The 20,959-nt window shown below is 42.1% G+C and overlaps 1 protein-coding gene across 1 annotated transcript; it reads right to left on the reverse strand.

The window, feature by feature from the left end:
* Window positions 1–1,844: 1,844 nt before the first annotated feature.
* On the reverse strand, window positions 1,845–2,645 carry LOC121977468. The gene has a single exon (XM_042530027.1). It carries the CDS (start codon window positions 2,545–2,547, stop codon window positions 2,044–2,046), a length of 504 nt encoding a protein of 167 aa, XP_042385961.1. The 5' UTR covers window positions 2,548–2,645; the 3' UTR covers window positions 1,845–2,043.
* Window positions 2,646–20,959: the final 18,314 nt, after the last annotated feature.

A 20,959-nucleotide genomic window follows, 5' to 3' on the forward strand; every position in this document is an offset into this window, starting at 1 on the left:
GATAATATCCCCGTCTGTCGGCTTAAAGCCTCGAACTCCAGCCACTTGTCAACCCAGCATTCACCCTGATTAACCCTCCTCCTACATCACCGTGGGGCAGGCGTAGGGGGCCGTCGGGGCGGCGGATTCCGCCTTTTTGCACCATAATAAACACATCATTAGCATTTGTTTCACCATGCGACTTCAGAAGTCGCGGAAGATTAAACCTATTGTAAGTCACTTTCGAGTATTTGGTTGTATGCATTAATTTTTAATACTAAATCATTTATGTAGCAACTTTGATATGAAAGCATAAGATGTATTATTGGTCTCCTCGGGATGGTTATCATGAGATCTAAGGATTAAATCCCGACTAGTTGTCAGGTGTCTATCCTTTTCCATGTGCTATTCAACTGTCTAAAGTTAGTAAATACTCATGATTTATCTCTTCCGTATTGACTTGAGAACAGACTGGCGGAGATGATGAAGATGAACGAATCATTTTTTCCCACCGTAAGATTATTGTAGGCTAAGATAATAAAAAATGTTGAAAGTGTTATGACCTACAATAGGAAGATATTACATCCCGAAACGTCGTGATATTTGATAAATATTTATCATGGTGGTCTCCTCAGATGGATGCCTTACCTGATTCAAAGGAAATTGAGGTGAAATTAAATTACAAGAGAAACTTATATAAGATAAAGTAATTAAAAAAATCATTCAAGAAGCAGAACTAGAACCCAAAATAATACAACAACCGAGAACGAAACCACAATCCAGAATAAAACAACAATTCATAACATAACCAACCCAGAATGATTCTAGAAGCTAGAAAACAAAAACACAAGAATTAGAAACCAGAAACAAAGCCTAGAATCTAGAACCTAGAAGTCAAAAACTTAAAAACCAAAAATCAGAACCTAGAATCTAAAATCCAGAATCAAGAAATCAGGACCCAAAAATTAGAAAACAAAACTAGACTAGATAGACAGACCAAATAGACAGATAAAAGATAAAAAAAAAACTGACAAAGCTATGTATGCAAATCTTGCACTCATTAAGGAAGATAAGTAAAAGAATATTGTACATTTGAAGAGGCATTCTCAAGTAAAGAATGGAAGTAGAAGATTGAGTTACAAACATATTAACTAAAGGACTTAATGATGCAAAGTTCGAAGACTTCAAAAGACAATCTGACATGACAAACAAACATTAGGCAAAAAGGCGATAACGCTCGCCCCCAGCGCCCCCGTCGTACCTTGTCTAAGGCCATCACGAGGGAGGTTAATCATGATAACCAGAGAAACTAGTGCGGACATGACAAACAAACATACACTAAGAGAGAGTAGTCAATGAGGGAAGTATTGAAGAATCACTACCTCTCTATCTCCTTTTTAGGATAAATTTTAGAAAAGGTTAATTAAAATTTTTATTGGATAAATTAAGGATAATTATAATTTTATTAGGATAAATTTTAGAAATGATCAGTTAGAACTTTTATTGGATAAATTAAAAAGGTTGGTTAGCGATCTGAGGTTGAGTCCGAGTGCGGTGCTCGTTTTGGAGTGCACCTACGAGCGACACGAGCGGTTGTCGGATCTTGGGAGGATTTTGCCGGAGAGCCTCTGCACCGTGGGCGGCAATCAATTCTCTAAAGACAGTCGGCACGTCCGACGCTTCGACCGGAGATACATAATTTCTTAACCCTTACTGTTATTAACGTTTATTGCATGCTCGTCATTTATTGGTGTAATTATAGATTACTGCATTAGTGTAATTAGTTCAATTACAGTTATTACAGATCTCTCTACTCTACTCTATCCAAATCAGTAGAAACTAAAAAACAACCTGAGCATCTCGCCTCTGAGCATTCTCTCCTCTTTTCGTGAGATTTGAGGGGTGAAAGGTTTAGTAATTTGAAAACTGTAGAGTGTTTTCATTTCACGGAGGAGGTTAATTATTATATTTTTTTTAAAGATGTGTTTTCATTCAATTGTGGGCATCGTAGCGAGACAATATGATAATTCAACTCGATGCTCAACTTGACAAATTCCCTTCTAGTCAATCTGCAGCCTCCGAAGCAGAGCTCTTCACGGAGGGCGAGGATGTCGCTGAACTCATTCTCGTCCGACAAGGCGACGACACCTTAACGCCATTAGAATTATTCTTATAATCCTTCCGCTTCAAAGACGGCACAGGGAAGCATCCGGGCGGAACCCAAGTCGCCTGCAATTGCGCTATTGAAGGCTGCGCTTTGGCAGCCCGCCGTGACGGCGAGTGCAAGGAAGAGCGGTGGAAGAAGGTGTCAATTTCTTTATGCCAAAAAAATGACGACCGACCGATGGAAGGAGATGAGGTACCGTTGAGATTATTGGAGGTGGAGTCGGACAGAGAGCGCGACTTAGAGATGGAGACGGAGGCCATGCACATGCAGGGCGGTGGAATGAGGTTCTCCGGCGGCGAGTTGTCGGAAGAATTGCTATGAACGGTTGATTTGGGAAGTCCGGGTTTGATCTCCCACTTGAAGGGGATGCTTCCGGGTGTCTTGAAGGGATACTCGTCCATTGCACTCTAGCTAGCTACCGGCTGTCTTCTCTATATTCCAATCTCTCCTTTTAAAAGCAAGCATCATATCATATCAACTTGTGAGGGAATCAGGGATGGATGAGGTAGCTTCTAAATAATACGGCGAGATTGATGGTCGCTAATTGAAGAAATATTGTCTCAAATTTCTAATATGCTGACTTTTCTTGTTAAAAACAAATAAATTATAGTGGCTGATTGATATTTGGTATGGAGGAGCATACTCCTTGTCTTCCAAATAGAAATAGAGGATCATGCCCATGTTTGTTACTTAAGTCAGTAACCTTATGTATACGTCGTTAAAATAAATGTCTGATCTAAAATAATTGGTTAGGTGTTTGATCTTTTCTATGTAAAGAAACATTGTATTATTAGAATAAAATGTCTCCCTAATATATTTGTTGGTATTAATGTGGGATCAATGATACTGAGCAGTGTTATCCTAGGGCAACTTTACATATATCTTATCGTTATTTAAAATGTTTTCAAATATTTCTTTTATTATTCAAGGCGTTGTGTCAATTTATGAATTGATTACGATGATGTTAAAATCTGCAACTGACATGGACGCTGTCACCTGTCACAGGTAGAGGTGTAGAAGTCAACCAACCAGGTAAAATCTTATTTTCAGTGTGATTTAAACGGCTGATTGTGCAAAGTCTACCAACCAGGTAAATGCCAACGTGGGGCTATTATTTGACCTGTATAATGCGGTTTGACTCACGGGCACGGGAATAAACGTCTGGGTGAAGTTTTTCAGTGAGATCCTTTTGATATTTTACTCACTAACTAAATTTATAATAAACAGTAAAATATAGAAGCTAAAGAGATAAACTCCGGCAAAAATTCAACATCTCTTAGCATAATAATATACCTAGTGTTTATAGGTATATATTAAAAGAAATCTATGAAGATTGTAGTGTGATCTTCAAAAAATAAAAAATAAAAAAAATAAAAATAAAAATAGGGATTGTTCAACCATTAAGACATTAATTCAAACCGCTACCTCATAAAATTATTCTTATATTTATCATACCTTTTATTTTCATGATAATGAGGACTAACTTCTTATCTTGATACGAATATGAAGAGATTTCATCCTAGGGCAATAGTGCGGGCATAGCACTTTCTCAATTTATTAAGTATTTAAAGATCGAGTTTTAGTTTTGGTGAATTAACGGATAAATTTCTCTTAATAGATGGTTAACCTAAAAATATTGGACTGATGTGTTCGGGATCGTATGGCCGACTAGAAAGGGGGTTGAATAGACGTTGATCCCAAGTTAATCGCTTCTTACGTATTTGTTAATGAACAACAGAAAACAAACAAATACAAATACAAATATAAATATAAAACCTAAAGGCAAGATAAGAAAGCAAACCAAGATGCACAATTGTTTACGTGGTTCAGAGATAACTTGCTCCTACTCCACGGTTGTTCGTAAGATGGACGATCCCTCAATCCTATGGTGGATTAGCCTCCGGCAAACTTCAGCTATCTAAGTCTCCTTGTGGGTGGAGAAACCTCACCACAACTCCAACCAAGATCTCTTGGACAAAAAGAAAACCTTGAGCACTTAGTGATTACTAATTAGGGTTAACCATCACTAATTTCGTCTCTTTGGCCAGCCATCTCAAGCTCTATTTTATAGAGCTTGGGAAGAAACAACCTTGTTGTTTTACCATTACTAGTCAATTGGTCCTTGCACCAGTCGACTGGTGCCTGGCCAACGGCTCTTTACCAGTCGACTGGTCCCAGTCTCAATCGACTGGTCTCTGCCCCAGTCAACTGGTCCCTGCCCCAATCGACTGGTCTCTGCCCCAGTCGACTTGCTAAACCCTAAACTTAAGATTTCCCTTCCCAAGTACATTTCTCTCGCACTCGGACCCTCATGACTCACTTGACTCTTCTTCGCAGCTTTGACCTCTTGCCTTCGAGCATACTTCCTTGGCTCTCATCCCTCGGATGCATTCAAGTCCAGGGCTCGCCCCAATGTCATCCTTCATGTATGTCTCGAAGTCGCTTCCCTCGACCCTTGTCCTTGCTGCCTTGTCCACGGCCCCTCGGATGCTCCATCCTTTACCAGACCCCAAGCCATTAAGCTGAGTCATATATGTATCCTATAAATCTACACACTCATATACACATATCAAATACAATGGTGAACCTAACTTAAACCATTTTCCCAAACATCAAAACACATGGTCGCATGGACCATTGGAATTGCTCCAACAATATCTCCCTTTTTGATATTTGAAAATACGTTTAAGTTAGGAAAAATATAATAGTAAAAAATATGTTAATAACAAATGGACTTACGTTGTCAAGGCTATATACTTGGACTTACACCGCTGAATAGACTTACGTTGCCAAGGCTACACACTTGGACTTGCACCGCCAAAAAATGAATGCAAACATCCATTAGAACCTATCCCAAGGCTCTCCCTACACCTAAGCTCCCCATTGAGCTAGGAATTTTACCATAGGGATATTTAAGAACCTATCACAAGGCCCCCTACAAAAAGACACTTAAGGTTTTCCCAACTAAACCTTACTTCTCCCCCTTTGCCTAATATAAAAAAGCTTCCAACAATATCCCAATTATTGAAATTTGATTATATAAACTGACCCTAAACTCATGTATTCATCCCCTAAGGATCTCATATACCTATACGTGTTGACCCAGTCAAAATCAGTGCTGAAAATAGTTTTAGACTGGTATCAATCGACTGTACCAAACACCAGTCGACTGGCCTCTTCGACACAACCTCACAGAAGCATTCTGTGGTCGAAACACATTGTTACCAGTCGACTGGTATCCTAATTTCAGCCTAATCAGCATTTCTGACCCGATTTCAGAAATACACTAATAATTCCACAGACATCCAAAAATCTCAAATTTTGTAGAGAGGTTTGTTTTACCCGTGTCTACTTAGAAAAAATATATTCAAAAATATATCTATCATCAATCCCAAGATTGACACAAAACCTAAAACTATCTAAATGGTTCAATCGAACCTTGACCTAAAGTCCTAGTTTTGACTTCCTCTTGATATATTTGTCCATACTAAACCACAATGCATCCCTAGCATTGATTTAAAGGACATACATACATCCAACACCAATTTTCATGCCCTATGATCCTAATCTCATATTTCTTGCATGACAACTCAACCCAATTATACCATTTTCCTAAGTTTGAGACTCAAGTCCATCTCTAAACTATTTGGCACATACTTTGGACCTTCTAGTATCCCAAACCACTTGGGATCCATTTACCAGAGGTCCTAAAGACTCTTTGAGCTCCCCTTAGAGCTCTTAGCCTTAGCCACCTCCCTAGGTGAATCATCCACAATTACTAGGCCACATCGGTGGACCTTGGGTGTGTAACGTCACGACTCCTCGGCCCCTTAGGCGGCCACACTAGCGGCCCAACTAGAGGCCCCTGATGGTCCCTTGGGCGGCCACAATGGCGGCCCAACTGGCGGCCCCTGATGGTCCCTTGGGCGGCCACAATGGCGACAAAACTGGCGACCCCTTATGTCGTCATCCAACGACCCTCGGCCGTGCCGTTACTCACTAGGTCTTCCCACCCTTGGCCAGTGGATTTTTGCCTTCCCCAGGATTCGAACTCTAGACCTCCAGAATAAGTACTAGAGTTTATGAATCCTGGTAGCCAAGTGAGCGCCTCACTTGGCTACCAGGATTCATAAACTCTAGTACTTATCCTGGAGGTCTAGAGTTCGAATCCTGGGGAAGGCAAAAATCCACTGGCCAAGGGTGGGAAGACCTAGTGAGTAACGGCATGGCCGAGCGTCGTCGGATGACGACATAAAGGGTCACCAGTTTTGTCGCCATTGTGGCCGCCCAAGGGACCATCATGGGCCGCCATTATGGCCGCCCAAGGGACCATCAGGGGCCGCCAGTTGGTCCGCTAGTGTGGCCGTCCAAGGGGTCGAGGAGCCGTGACGTTACAATAAAAAGGCGCCCTTTTATTGTAACGACCCGGCCCCTCGGCCCCTTAAGCAACCCAATTGGCGGCCAAACCTTGGTCCCTTGGGCGGCCACAATGGCGGTCCAACTGGCGACCCCTTATCTCGTCCCGTTACTCACAAGGACTTTCCACCCCTGGCCAGTGGATTTTTGTCTTCCCCAGGATTCGAACTCTAGATCTCCAGGTTAAATACTAGAGTTTATGAATCCTGGTAGCCAAGTGAGTGACGACTAAATTGTCACGCCCCAGGGAAGTCCCTGCCCGAAGAAATTTCGGCAGCACATCCCCTATACGGATGACAATCTGAAATATTTCTACAGAAACAATATACATCAGTCATAGGCGGCTGGAATATATACACAACCACGCAGTTATATATGCAGCCTACTCGGCTGATACCACAAAAATATAACCATGCAGTTATATATAAATCTAATAGCCCACTCGGCTATACCAAAACCAAACACAGTGGAAATCTAATAGACAACACATACAACTATAAACAAAGACTGCTAGCCGGGTAGGCTTACACCACACAACACTCTGGAAACAAAACCGGAATACAAAGCCAAATACAGACATATCATATACCAAGATAAAAATAAACAAAATGCGAAGACTGGTCTTCTAATGTGACGTGGGGACCGGCAGACAGGATACTCCAAGCAACTCCATAAACAACCAGGTACCTGAAAAAAATAGTGTCCACGGGGGTGAGTTCAACAACTCAGCAGATACCTAGTTGACATGTATACTAAACTATAACAAATAGAAATAACTATGGAGTACAGTCTCCTAGACAAAAGCTGAAAATACACAATAGAAAAGGTTGAAGAGAACTGTACTCACCAGTACCTCCTATCAGAATAATCAAGTCGTCAGACCGAGAGTATCATAATACCTATATGCATGTCAAACATATGCATCCATCCAAATGCAGCATATAAGTGCAACAAACACAATCAGTAAATGCAACAATGCATATGATGTCAATGACATGGTCACCCCTGACGCTAGTCAGCCATCTCACACACAATGGTGAGACCGAGTGGGTAGGGTTGTGACAACGGTGCACTCTGACGTCACTGCTCCTGATGAGTGACCGAGTAGACAGGATGCTGTCAAAGTACACCTATCCTCCTACCCCAAATCATAAATGGGGGAGCTCAATGCTCTCGTCTCCCGGTACACGATGACGGGGAGGAATCTCTGCCGGCTACCACGCTGTGTCACACTACCCATGAGCGGACCAACGGAGCCAAACAAAGTCTAACCCCCTGCTGGCTACCACGCTGCTACACTAAACCAGCGGAGCCAAACAAAGCAGAACTATCTGCCGGCTACCACGTTGAGTCACCAGACCAACGGAGCCAAACAGCAGAACTGCCACACACCTGTCTGATATACCTCTAACCCATGAGTGGTGGTGTGTACAGATACATGTAACTGGCGATGTGCTCGACAATAATGGAGCAGACTATCGCACAGCATGCAATCATGCGAGATGATGCATGACACTAAGCATGGCAATAACCTGATCAGCATAACAATATCCATATATATAAAATATGTACCGTAGTATCGATGGTCAAATCTGAAGACCTAAGGTATACAGATTAGGTAGGGTATAAAAACCTAGGTCCTGAGCATAATGAGGCATGGTATGTCACTACCATATGAGCATATATATAATCATGTGGATACTAACAAAAAATGCATAACAGGTGAGCAAACAAGCATGTAACAGGTATCCGGTAGTGACATATCGAAACAAGAACGAACATAATTATTACTAAAGGTTATAATCTACTAAACATATCAACATGACATTATCAAAGATAAGTCAAGGTACCCGCCTCCAATAGGAAGGTACAATCCAGTCAAATCTAATGTCGAGATGCTCGTCTCGCGTCAAGGTCCTGTGTCACCAATATACATACATTTTTATTTAGCTACAACTCAAATGCATAGCCAAATAAAATCCTTAAGGCTATATTAGGGTAAAACCCTAATAAATCTAACCATCTAGTAATCCTTATCATCTCCAATTCAACACATACCTAATTCATCAATAATACAAACCAATTACCCTACTTCTTACCTTAATCCACGACCCAAAAAGGTTGCTGCCGGAAAGGAGATGCTCCTGGAAGAATGTAACTGCTGCCGGAAACACCACAGCTCTTGCCGGACACCTCTTCACTGCCCGGATCCAAAAAGGAAACAATATGATGCTTCAACCAAATTGCTAATGCAAACTAACATGTAGACCAAGAGTCTAACAATTCTTCAGAAGCAAACACAGATCAATGCACTAGCACTATATGCTTAGAATAGCAGAACTTTGACATAATGCACTTTGATTCCTAGTTGCCTTCCTGTTGGTAGACAATATGAGCAGATGAACTTACGGTGTATGCAGTGACTCAAATTTGGAAAGATCTCTACCTTTTGGTCCCGATGGGAACTTAAGACTACTCTCTCCCGGTGACAACGATGCCAAGCAGTGGCTGCAGCAGAAGCCAGTAGCAAGCGGGAGACGGCTAGGGCACAGGGGAGGCAGCCGTCTGCCGGCGCTAGGGTAGAGGGACCGAGCATCTGCAGGTGGCGGCACCGTCGGGTGGAGAAGGCGTGGTCGAGAAGATGGCTCGGCACTGTGGCTCACGGCAAATCAAGAGAGGAGATGGTCTCCAGCGATGGTCGACGTTGCTCCATGCAACAACGATCTAGAGCAAATCCACAAGAAGGAAAGGAAGAAGAAAAAGAAGAGTCGAGGAAGCGAAGCGTCGCGCCGTCGAGTTGAGGAAACCGATCGGGTTGGGGGGGAGATGGCGTTGCGACGAGGAAGAGAAGAGAAGAGGGATCGGCGTCTAGTGTCTTAGGGCACGGGTGAAAGGAGAAATAAAGAAAAGAAAAGAAAAGGAGAAGAAAAAGAAAAAAAATAAATCTTTTTCTCGTTTAGATGGGGTGCCATAAACAGGCTTTCCCGGGGCCCATAATTGGTCCCCGTGAAACTCATCATACGAGCTCCGAAAAATTTCCAGAAAATTTCTAAAAATTTAGAAAAATTCCCTTATCGTTGTTCGCCATTTTTCGGTATTTTACATTCTTCCCCACTAATAAAAATTTGGTCCACAAATTTCGTTATCTATCATCAGCAAATACTAACCACAGGTAAAGAGTATAAATGTTGAACGGTAAATTAAATCACATACCTCAAATGAAAAGATGGGGGTATCGAGCTTGGATTGTATCCTCGAGCTCCCAAGTAGCCTCCTCGTCCGAATGATGCTGCCATCCGATTTTAACCAATCGGATTGTCCTGTTCCGCAACTGACGTTCTTTCCGGTCCAAAATCCGTATCGGAACCTCCTCATAGGTAAGATCGGGCTAAAAAGGAACTGAGATATCTGTCAGCACACGTGCTAGATCGGGTAGGTATCTCCTCAACACACGTGGAATACATCGTGGACGCCTGTCAGGGACGGTGGTAGTGCCAGACGTTAAGCTGCTGCTCCAATTCTCTCCAGGATCTGGAAAGGGCCAATGTATCGCGGAGCTACCTTATCTCTGAGGCCAAATCTCTTCATCCCTTTCGTGGATGAGACTCGTAGAACCTGGTCACCAGTAGAGAACTCTAGGGGTCTGTGTCTCTGGTCAGCATAACTCTTCTGGCGGTCCTGCGTCTCTGACATCCTCCATCTGATAGTACGGACCAACTCTGCCTCATGCTGAGCTCTATGAGGTCCAAACAACTGGGCCTCCCCAACCTCATCCCAGAGGGTGGGTGTCCGACAAGGCCTACCATACAACGCTTCAAACGGTGCCATCTGGATAGCCGAATGAAAGTTGTTGTTGTAGGTGAACTTTACCAATGGCAAATGGTCCTCCCAACTGCCTCCCAAAAATCCAATATACAAGATCTCAGCAAGTCCTCTAGAGTTTGACTGGTCCGCTCTGACTGTCCATCTGTTTACGGATGGAAAGCGGTACTGAAACGGAGTTGCGTGCCCAAGGTCTGTTGCAGACTCCGCCAGAAATGAGACGTGAACCGTGGATCTCTATCCGAAATGATACTCAAAGAAACACCATGTAATCTAATGATTTCTCGGCAATTTAGATCTGTCAATCGATCCAGGGAATCAGTCTTCCGAATCGCTAAGAAGTGCGTTGATTTGGTTAATCGATCCACGATTACCCAAATCGCGTCATGACCTCGTCGTGTCCTCGGCAAACCCATTACAAAATCCATGGTATTGTGTTCTCATTTCCACTCAGGATTAGTAATCCTCTGTAGAAATCCGACAGGTCTCTGGTGCTCATACTTCACCTTCTGACAGACCAAACATCTCGCTACAAATTCTGAGATGTCTTTCTTCATACCGTTCCACTAATAAGAACACCTCAAATCTCAGTACATACGGGTACCACCGGGGTGGATAGCAAATCTCGAGCGATGAGCCTCCTAAAGTAGCTCTTGCAAGACCGGGTGAGACTGAGGTACGCATAATCTGTCTCGGAAGTATATAATACCCTCCTCATCTCGCGTGAATTCGGTCTGCTGCCCGAAAGCTATCTGGCTGCCAATAAACTACAAATGTTGATCACCGGCCTAGGCCTCTCGGATCCTCGTCCTGATCGACGACTGAGCAACCATGGTAACCAAAATACCCTGCTCTGTCTGTCTCTGTTCTTGAAGGCCTAACTCAGCAAAACCCTGAACCAAGTCTGTGACCACTACTCGGTGGCAAGCTATAGTCCCTCGGGACTTCCTGCTAAGTGCATCGACAACCACAATAGCTTTCCCCGGGTGGTAGCTAATGGTACAGTCATAATCCTTCAGGAATTCCATCCATCTCCTTTATCGGAGATTAAGTTTCTTCTGGGTGAAAATATATTTGAGACTCTGTGATCCGTGAGAATCTCAAAGGTAATACCGTACAGATAATGCCGCTAAATCTTCAAGGCAAAAATAATAGCGGCCAGCCACAAGTCATGTACTGGGTAGTTCTCCTCATGCTCCTTCAACTGCCGAGAAGTAGGAGACTACCCTGCCGTGCTGCATCAAAACAGCGCCCAAACCCTGTAGAGATGCGTTGGTATAGAGCACGAATCCGTCCTCTTCAGAAGGTAAAACCAAAATCAGAGCCGACACTAGTCTCCACTTCAGTTCCTGGAAGTTGGTCTCGCAATCCTCGGACCACGTGAACTTCACGCCTTTCCTAGTAAGGCGTGTCAACGACATAGCAATACGCGAGAAACCCTCGACAAAAGGTCGGTACTATCCGGCCAGTCCAAGGAAGTTACGAGTCTCCTGTATAGACTACGACTACTACCAACTGTAACAACCTCTATCTCCTGTGGAACCACGTATACCCCTACGGGAGACCGTGTGTACCAAACATCTCATGGAAGACAATCCAAATACACACTACTGATCTTCACATATAAATGTTCTCGTTGAAACATCTCTAGAACTATGCAAATATGGTGTACGTGACTCACCTCGGATCCGAAATAGATCACAACATCATCAACAAAGACAATGGAAACCGATCCAAACATCCTAGGAATATCAAATTCATCGAGTCTCTGAAAATAGCTAAGGCTCCGCAAGCCCTAATGGTAAAATCGAGACACATAATGTCCGTATCACAGACATTCCTAACCATAAGATCCCCGACAACAAGTCAAGAATCTAATCACCAACGATATAAATCACCAAAAAATAGATCCTCCAATGTGAGAGCAACGCTCCATCACACGAAATACCACATATGTGGGAGCAATGCTCTACCACTAACAAGGTGTAGGATGCAGCACTCCACCACCACAATCCAAAATATGTAGGAGCAATGCTCCACCACAGACAATCCATAATATGTGGGAGCAACGCTCCACCACAAGTAATCCAAAATATGTGGGAGCAACGCTCCACCACAAACAACCCAAAATATATGGGAGCAATGCTCCACCATAAACAGTTCATAATATGTGGAAGCAATGCTCCACCACAACTATCTAAAATATGTGAGAGCAACGCTCAACCACAATCAATCCATAAGTGAACAAGACCTCTAACTATCCAACTAGTGACTGCACGAAATCACTCTACCACATATCACTATGAACAACCAAGGGTATCACAATCCAATACGTAAATCAAATCCATCGTCAACTCTATCAACATCGTAGTGGGTCACCCACTATTAGGAGAATTAGTTGACAGGGTAATACAACAAATGACATAATGTAGATACTCTACATCTTGCATTCAACATAAGTAGAATCATCATGATGTCACCAACAATACACCTGGCACATGTGCACACACAACATAGGTATGATCGACATAATCCTTCAATCAGTACACACCCAACACACTCATAACATAGGTATAAATCAGTGTGATGCCTCCAACATTACATACCGAACCCGTGTGCATAAATCATCGTAGGTATAATCGACAATACACGTCCAATAATACTCACCTAACATGTGTACACATATCCTATGAGTATAGTCAACATATACTTCCAATAAAACATACTAAACCCGAGTGCACTCACAAATCAAATATAATCAACAAGATACCTCAAATATCACACCAAACACATGCGTACATATCACAACACCGATGTAGTCGACAAGATACTTCCAATAAGACACTCACACCCATGTGCACATACCACGACACAGATTTAAATCGATAAGATACCTCCAATAAAACAATCAGACACGTACACCTAACTACATAGCTATGATCCACAAGGAACTACAATAACCATATCAGAACATGTATATATATACTACTTGCAAATAGACAGTCTACCACAGGACTCCTACAACACATAACAATCATATGTACATGCAACATAGCTATGAATAATCAGCATATATAACCCAAATCAACCTGGCATTTCCCATGCTACCTTCTATGTTATCCAACTAGGTACATACAGTCAAAAATAAAAGTCCACATGGAATAGGATACAACGATCCTCTATAGACTGACCAAACCGATAATGGTATACCGCTAATTCAGTCTTTTCCACGTCAGTACAAGTCATGTACCCAATGTGCTCAAGATATCCAACTAAGCACAAATCACCCAAAGATCAGCATTTTTATAAAATAGAGTAAGTCGATCCCCTGCTGATCGGATCAACCAAAACAATGAATCGGTGATCGACTATCTAAATCTAACAAATGTACGTTAATCCTCCGCAATCACAAAGGTATATCGATCTACAACTACCCAAGTCGGCAAACATAAATCAGTCTTCTACTGACCGATCTAACGAGAGTAAATCAATATTTACTGATGAAATTAACTAAGATAAAATGGTATACTACTGGCTAGGTCAACATGAAGATATAGATATTATCCACTACCCAGTTAATAATAGCAGAGACTGGTATGTGCCTCAATCTGCTAACCAACTAGTAGTAACAGAAGCTAAAACTACTGGTGTATGATATGAAAAATCACCAGAAACTGTAATTCTTGATCTCTAATAGGGTCGATCATCATCAGTGTCTAACCCATCACATGTAATATGGGCTACAACATCAGACAGATACCAAATACAAAGTGTTAATATATGTCATAACTATCATAGTCAACAATGCATACACTAACAGAAGTATATGATAACAATATACCAACATACCTCCTATAGCTTGGAGATGTCCTGCCATTGCCAGGTCCCAAAACTTGAAAAGTCACATCGAGAAGACTACAACACGAAATCCAAAACACGAGAAATAAGACTCGTAAAACGAGCTCTGATACCAATAAATTGGTATCAGATAAATCTTGAAAATCCAGAACACATAGCAAGTATCGTATACCTGCTCTGATACCACTAAATTGTCATGCCCCGGGGAAGTCCCTGTCCGAAGAAATTTCGGCAGTACCTCCCCTGTACGGGTGACAATCTGAAACATTTCTACAAACACAATATACATCAGCCACAGGCGGCTGGAATATATACACAACCACGCAGTTATATATGCAGCCTACTCGGCTGATACCACAAAAATACAACCACGCAGTTATATATAAATCTAACAGCCCACTCGGCTATACCAAAACCAAACACAGTGGAAATCCAATAGACAACACATACAACTATAAACAAAAACTGATAGCCAGCTAGGCTTACACCACACAACACTCCGGAAACAAAACCGGAATACAAAGCCAAATACAGACATATCATATACCAAGATAAAAATAAAGAAAATGCGAAGACTGGTCTTCTAATGTGACGTGGGGATCGACAGGCAGGATACTCCAAGAAACTCCATAAACAACCAGGTACCTGAAAAAAATAGTGTCCGCAGGGTGAGTTAAACAACTCAGTAGATACCTAGTTGACATGTATAGTAAACTATAACAAATAGAAATAACTATGGAGTACAGTCTCCTAGACAAAAGCTGGAAATGCACAATAGAAAAGGCTGAAGAGAATTGTACTCACCAGGGCCTCCTATCAGAATAATCAGGTCGTCAGACCGAGAGTATCATAATACCTGTATGCATGTCAAACATATGCATCCATCCAAATGCAGCATATAAGTGCAACAAACATAATCAGTAAATGCAACAATGCATATGATGCCAATGACATGGTCACCCCTGACGTCAGTCAGCCATCTCACACACAATGGTGAGACCGAGTGGGTAGGGTTGTGACAACCGTGCACTTTGACGTCACTGCTCCTGATGAGTGACCGAGTGGATGGGATGCTGTCGGAGTACACCTATCCTCCTACCCCAAATCATAAATGGGGGAGCTCAATGCTCTCATCTCCCGGTACACGATGACGGGGAGGAATATCTACCGGCTACCACGCTGCGTCACACTACCCATGAGCGGACCAACGGAGCCAAACAAAGTCCAACTGCCTACCGGCTACCACGCTGCTACACTAAACCAGCGGAGCCATACAAAGCAGAACTATCTGCCGGCTATCACGCTGAGTCACCAGACCAACGGAGCCAAACAGTAGAACTGCCACACACCTGTCGGATATACCACTAACCCATGAGTGGTGGTGTGTACAGATACATGTAACTGGCGATATGCTCGACAATAATGGAGCAGACTATCGCACAGCATGCAATCATGCGAGATGATACATGACACTAAGCATGACAATAACCTGATCAGCATAACAATATCCATATATATAAAATATGTACCGTAGTATCGATGGTCAAATCTGAAGACCTAAGGTACACAGGTCAGGTAGGGTATAAAAACCTAGGTCCTGAGCATAATGAGGCATGGTATGTCACTACCATATGAGCATATATATAATCATGTGGATACTAACATAAAATACATAACAGGTGAGCAAACAAGCATGTAACAGGTATCCGGTAGTGACATATCAAAACAAGAACGAACATAATTATTACTAAAGGTTATAACCTACTAAACATATCAACATGACATTATCAAAGATAAGTCAAGGTACCCGCCTCCAATAGGAAGGTACAATCCAGTCAAATCCAACGTCGAGATGCTCGTCTCGCGTCAAGGTCCTGTGTCACCAATATACATACATTTTTATTTAGCTACAACTCAAATGCATAGCCAAATAAAATCCTTAAGGCTATATTAGGGTAAAATCCTAATAAATCTAACCATCTAGGAATCCTTTTCATCTCCAATTCAACACATTCCTAATTCATCAACAATACAAACCAATTACCCTACTTCTTACCTTAATCCACGGCCCAAAAAGGTTGTTGCCGGAAAGGATATGCTGCTCGAAGAATGTAACTATTGTTGGAAACACCACAGCTCTTGTCGGACACCTCTTCACTGCCTGGATCCAAAAAGGAAACAATATAATGCTTCAACCAATTGCTAATACAAACTAACATGTAGACCAAGAGTCTAACAATTCTTCAAAATCAAACACGGATCAATGCACTAGCACTATATGCTTAGAATAGCAGAACTTTGACATAATGCTCTTTGATTCCTAGTTGCCTTCCTGTTGGTAGACTACTCTCTCCCGGTGACAACGATGCCAAGCAGTGGCTGCAGCAGAAGCCAGTAGCAAGCGGGAGACGGCTAGGGCACTGGGGAGGCGGTTATCTGTCGGTGCTAGGGCAGAGGGATCGAGCATCTACGGGTGGCGGCACCATCGGGTGGAGAAGGCGTGGCCGAGAAGATGGCTCGGCACTGTGGCTCGCGGCAAATCAGGAGAGGAGATAGTCTCCAGCGATGGTCGACGTTGCTCCATGTGGCAACGATATAGAGAAAAGCCGCAAGGAGGAAAGGAAGAAGAAAAAGAAGAGTCAAGGAAGCGAAGCGTCGCACCGTCGAGTTGAGGAAACCGATCGGGTTGGGGGGGAAGATGGCGTTGCGACGAGGAAGAGAAGATAAGAGGGATCGACGTCTCGTGGCTTAGGGCACGGGCGAAAGGAGAAATAAAGAAAAGAAAAGAAAAGGAAAAGAAAAGAAAAATAAATAAATCTTTTTCTCGTTTAGATGGGGTACCATAAACAGGCTTTCCCGAGGCCCATAATTGGTCCCCGTGAAACTCATCATACGAGCTCCGAAAATTTCCCAGAAAATTTTTAAAAATTTTAAAAAATTCCCTTATCATTGTTCGCTATTTTTCGGTATTTTACAGGGTGTGTAGAGATCTAGCGCACTAAACATACTTAAGCGCAGCGGAAAATTAACTAGATCCTCTCCAGAAAATCCATGCGAAGGAGAAAACAATCATATACTAAGTTTTACATAAGAGGTATACCTTTGTTGCGTGCCCTTTGCAATCCCGACAGCAACCTTTTCTTTGGATCCAGATCTCAACGCGTTCAAGTGTCCGCACCTCTATAGTATCCACACGAACATATCTTTCATTCGTCGCACGAACGAAGCTTTCAGAGAAGAACCATTTTCTTGTACTAGCAAGAAGAATGGTTCGGCCAAGGAGGAAGATTCAACCATAGAAGGAAGAGGAAGAAGAGGGAGATGAAGAGTCACCATTCTCTTCACTTATCAACACTTATGAAAAATTCATTACAAAAGGCTATTTATATTCATCCCAAGAATACCATGGGTCTTTTATCTCTTTGTATTCCTTTTAATGGGTTGGATTTATTATATTGGATTAACCATTAATCCAACAACCCAATAAGTCTAACCCATTGAATCTAACTCATTAATCCAATGTGTCTAATTCGGATTGGACTCAATCCAATGAGTGGGTTCATTTGAGTCTAACTCAATGAGTAACCCAAAAGGTATACTCATCTCATGATTGGCTCTTAGGGCTAATTACTAACAATCTCCCACTAGCACTAGTGTCAATCACCACTAAGATGACACAAACACTTTGGATTTACCCATTATTCTTAATATCCTTAGTATTTTAGTCAAACTAAAATACTCATCTCCAAACTAATATGTGTAAGGGATCGGTGGCCGCTTGAAGGGAGGTTGGATAGCTAGGCCACCCCCAATTCACTCTCTTCTCTATAAGACATTAGTGCGTAGCGGAAATATGAAAACTAAAACAATGAATATAAACAAGAATACAAACGCTAACATGATTCCTTTACGTGGTTCGGAGATTGCTTGCTCCTACTCCACGGCGTGTCCTTGAGGTGGACGAACCCTTGACCCTTTGGTGGATCAATCCCGGCAATCTCCGGCTAGCTCTTACTCCTTCTCGGTGGAGTACAACCTCTCACAAAGCTCTCTTCCTCTTACAAGATGAAGACTTAGATTAGGAGGAAGAGAATGGCTTGGAAGCTTTGGACAATTACTAAGGAGTTATTCAGCAAGCATGAGTAACCTCCTTCAAGCCCTAAAGCTTCCTATAAATAAAAGGAGAGAACGATCATCATATCAACTCATCTCGACACCAGTCGACTGGCAAAACCATCAGTCGACTGGTGCTACCGTTGGAGGTAGCAAACGGCTACTTCATAGCACCAACGGTTGGCCAACGGTCATTTACCAGTCGACTGCTAAAACATGCAGTCGACTGGTGCAGTTGACTGCTAAAAGTTGCAACCGACTGGACTGCACCTTGTTACACACTCACACTCATCCTCTCCGGAGTCGCCCTTAAAGTCCTCTTCCTCGGCTTTCGTCCCTTAGATGCACCCGAGCCCGCGGCTCCTCTCCGTGTCATCCTTCATGTTGCCTTGAAGTCTGCTTCCTTCGGCTCCACTCCGTTGCTCCTCGTCCAGCGGTCCCTCGGATGTCTTCCACACCATCCTTCACCGACTCAAGGATCTGAGCCCTAGGATGAGCTTCCCAAGCTTAGCTGCACCAAGCTTCTCATGTGTGTTTCACCAAGTCCTGCAAGACCCAAGCACACATATCAAACACATATGAAAGTCTAACTTAAACTCTTTGACACACACATCAAAACTATGATCATACCGATAAAGCATAAGTCGATTGCACCAACAATCTCCCCCTTTTTAATGTGTGACAATATGTTTAGGTTAGGCATAAATAAAAACATAAAAATTACAAGCAATATGTAAACATGAAGCATAATACCCAAATTGCCCCTTAACATATGCTCTCAACCTTAATTTTCAAGTTTGCACACAAGTAGATTTCTAACTTAAACCTTCCCATTTCTCCCCCTTTGGCACCATCAAAAATTGTACCAAACAAGTACACATACTATGGTATCAATATGGACTTAAAAATGCCCAAAACCAGCTCTTGAAGTTGCTGGAAGACATGTAACAACACAAATTTCCTCATTTCGAGCCTTAAAAGTAGTTTAAAAATATTTAAAAATGCCTTAGAAATATTCTAGAGATTTTTAGAAATTTTTAGAGTATTTTTATGTAATTTTTGGAGTTCATTTGGTATTTTTACCAAATGGAGGAAGTTTCAAAAAAATAAATAGGTTTGGCCAAGGTTCGAACCCGCGATCTCCGGCCGAACCAACTCTTAAGCGAATCCGGCTAACCAAGTGATCCACATGTATTTCGTGAAAGAGTAAGGCATGAAATATTCTTAAGCAAATGTTGATAACAGAAATAACCTAGGTTATAAAAAGGGAATCATTTTCTCTCCCCGAACCCTAACTCCTTTACCTCACCTTTCTCTCCCGACGGCGTGGCTTCTCTCGGGCGAAATCCACAGCAGGAGCTAGGGCTTCTCCGGTCGCCAGCCAAAGGGAACTTCACGAGATCTTCTCGGATCCGAGCTCCTCTCGTCAAGAAGGAAGCCGTGAGCACAAAGAGGAGGCCAAAATCGTAAGCCAACCGAAACCCTAGAAGCATTAGAAGTCCTTCCCTTCGGTTGTAAGTCCAAGAACACCTCGGTAAGTTACTACTCACCTGCGGTAGGAGTAGCTGTCGGATTCTATTTTCCTATCTTGCATTCTTTGCCGCTGTAAAGACTTGGTGTTGCCATGAATCTCTAAAAATCCGAGTAGATTTTCTGAGCATGTAGTCTAGTTGTGTATGATGTGTAAATAACATGAAATAATTGCTGTTTAAACATGTAGTTAGATTTTCTTGGCTATGTTTTATCAAGGCCGATCAGTATCACATTAAGAATTTCTGCTTAGACTTTGTGATGTCACGGCAAGGAGCAAGAACATCTCTTCTATTCCAAGCACACAATTTCGGTTTACTTGAACAATAATAGCTATTTAATTTAGGTGTGCAAATATGGGTTGTTTGCTTATTTGCTGAACAGGAACAGTCATGTAGCATTTCAGATTTTTCTTGAATTGCAGTAAGCATAAACGAATTCATATGTATACAAGCATGCAAATTTCAGATTCTGTTAGTATTTCTGTTTTCGAATCCTTTGATGTCCGAACAAGAATGAATAGCCATATATGTTGCATCTTAGTTCTAGTTTATGGTTTCTAGATTACTGGCTATCTAGACTCAATTATTATTGGAAAGATTCTTACCTTGGTTTCAGATTTTATATACATGCGTATATGAGAGGTTATAAGTGAGAAAGGACCAAGGTCCTAATTGGATTTCAAATTTCAGAATTTGGAAAAAAAAAATCCACAGCACGCAAGTGCTTTATAGAAGCATTAATAGATATAAAGAAAAGTATTTTATTTTAAGAGGCTAGTACCCGACTTCCAAGGTTGTCGTAAAAGAAAATCCAGGTGACCAATTCCAAGGTCTTGGCCCTGGTAAGACCAAGGTCTTTACCCTCATAGGACTGGTGACTAGCTACCACAGTCTCTATTAGGGGGCGCGCATTGGTACTAAGTCTGGGCCCAAGAGAAGCTTTATTATTAATTTGAAGTATAAGCGTATAAGTTTTGGAATAAATGAAATAAACTTTATGTAAGTTTCAAAATTTAGCAAGTTTTTATTCCTTTTGTTTCAAATTCAGGAGGTTAGCTAATTTAGATTCCTT

The sequence above is a fragment of the Zingiber officinale genome, chromosome 4B (assembly GCF_018446385.1).
Source record: "Zingiber officinale cultivar Zhangliang chromosome 4B, Zo_v1.1, whole genome shotgun sequence".
NCBI lineage: Eukaryota > Viridiplantae > Streptophyta > Magnoliopsida > Zingiberales > Zingiberaceae > Zingiber > Zingiber officinale.

Coding starts and splice junctions, on each gene's coding strand:
- LOC121977468 (XM_042530027.1), bottom strand. CDS start 2,547: ATGGACGAGTATCCCTTCAAGACACCCGGAAGCATCCCCTTCAAGTGG.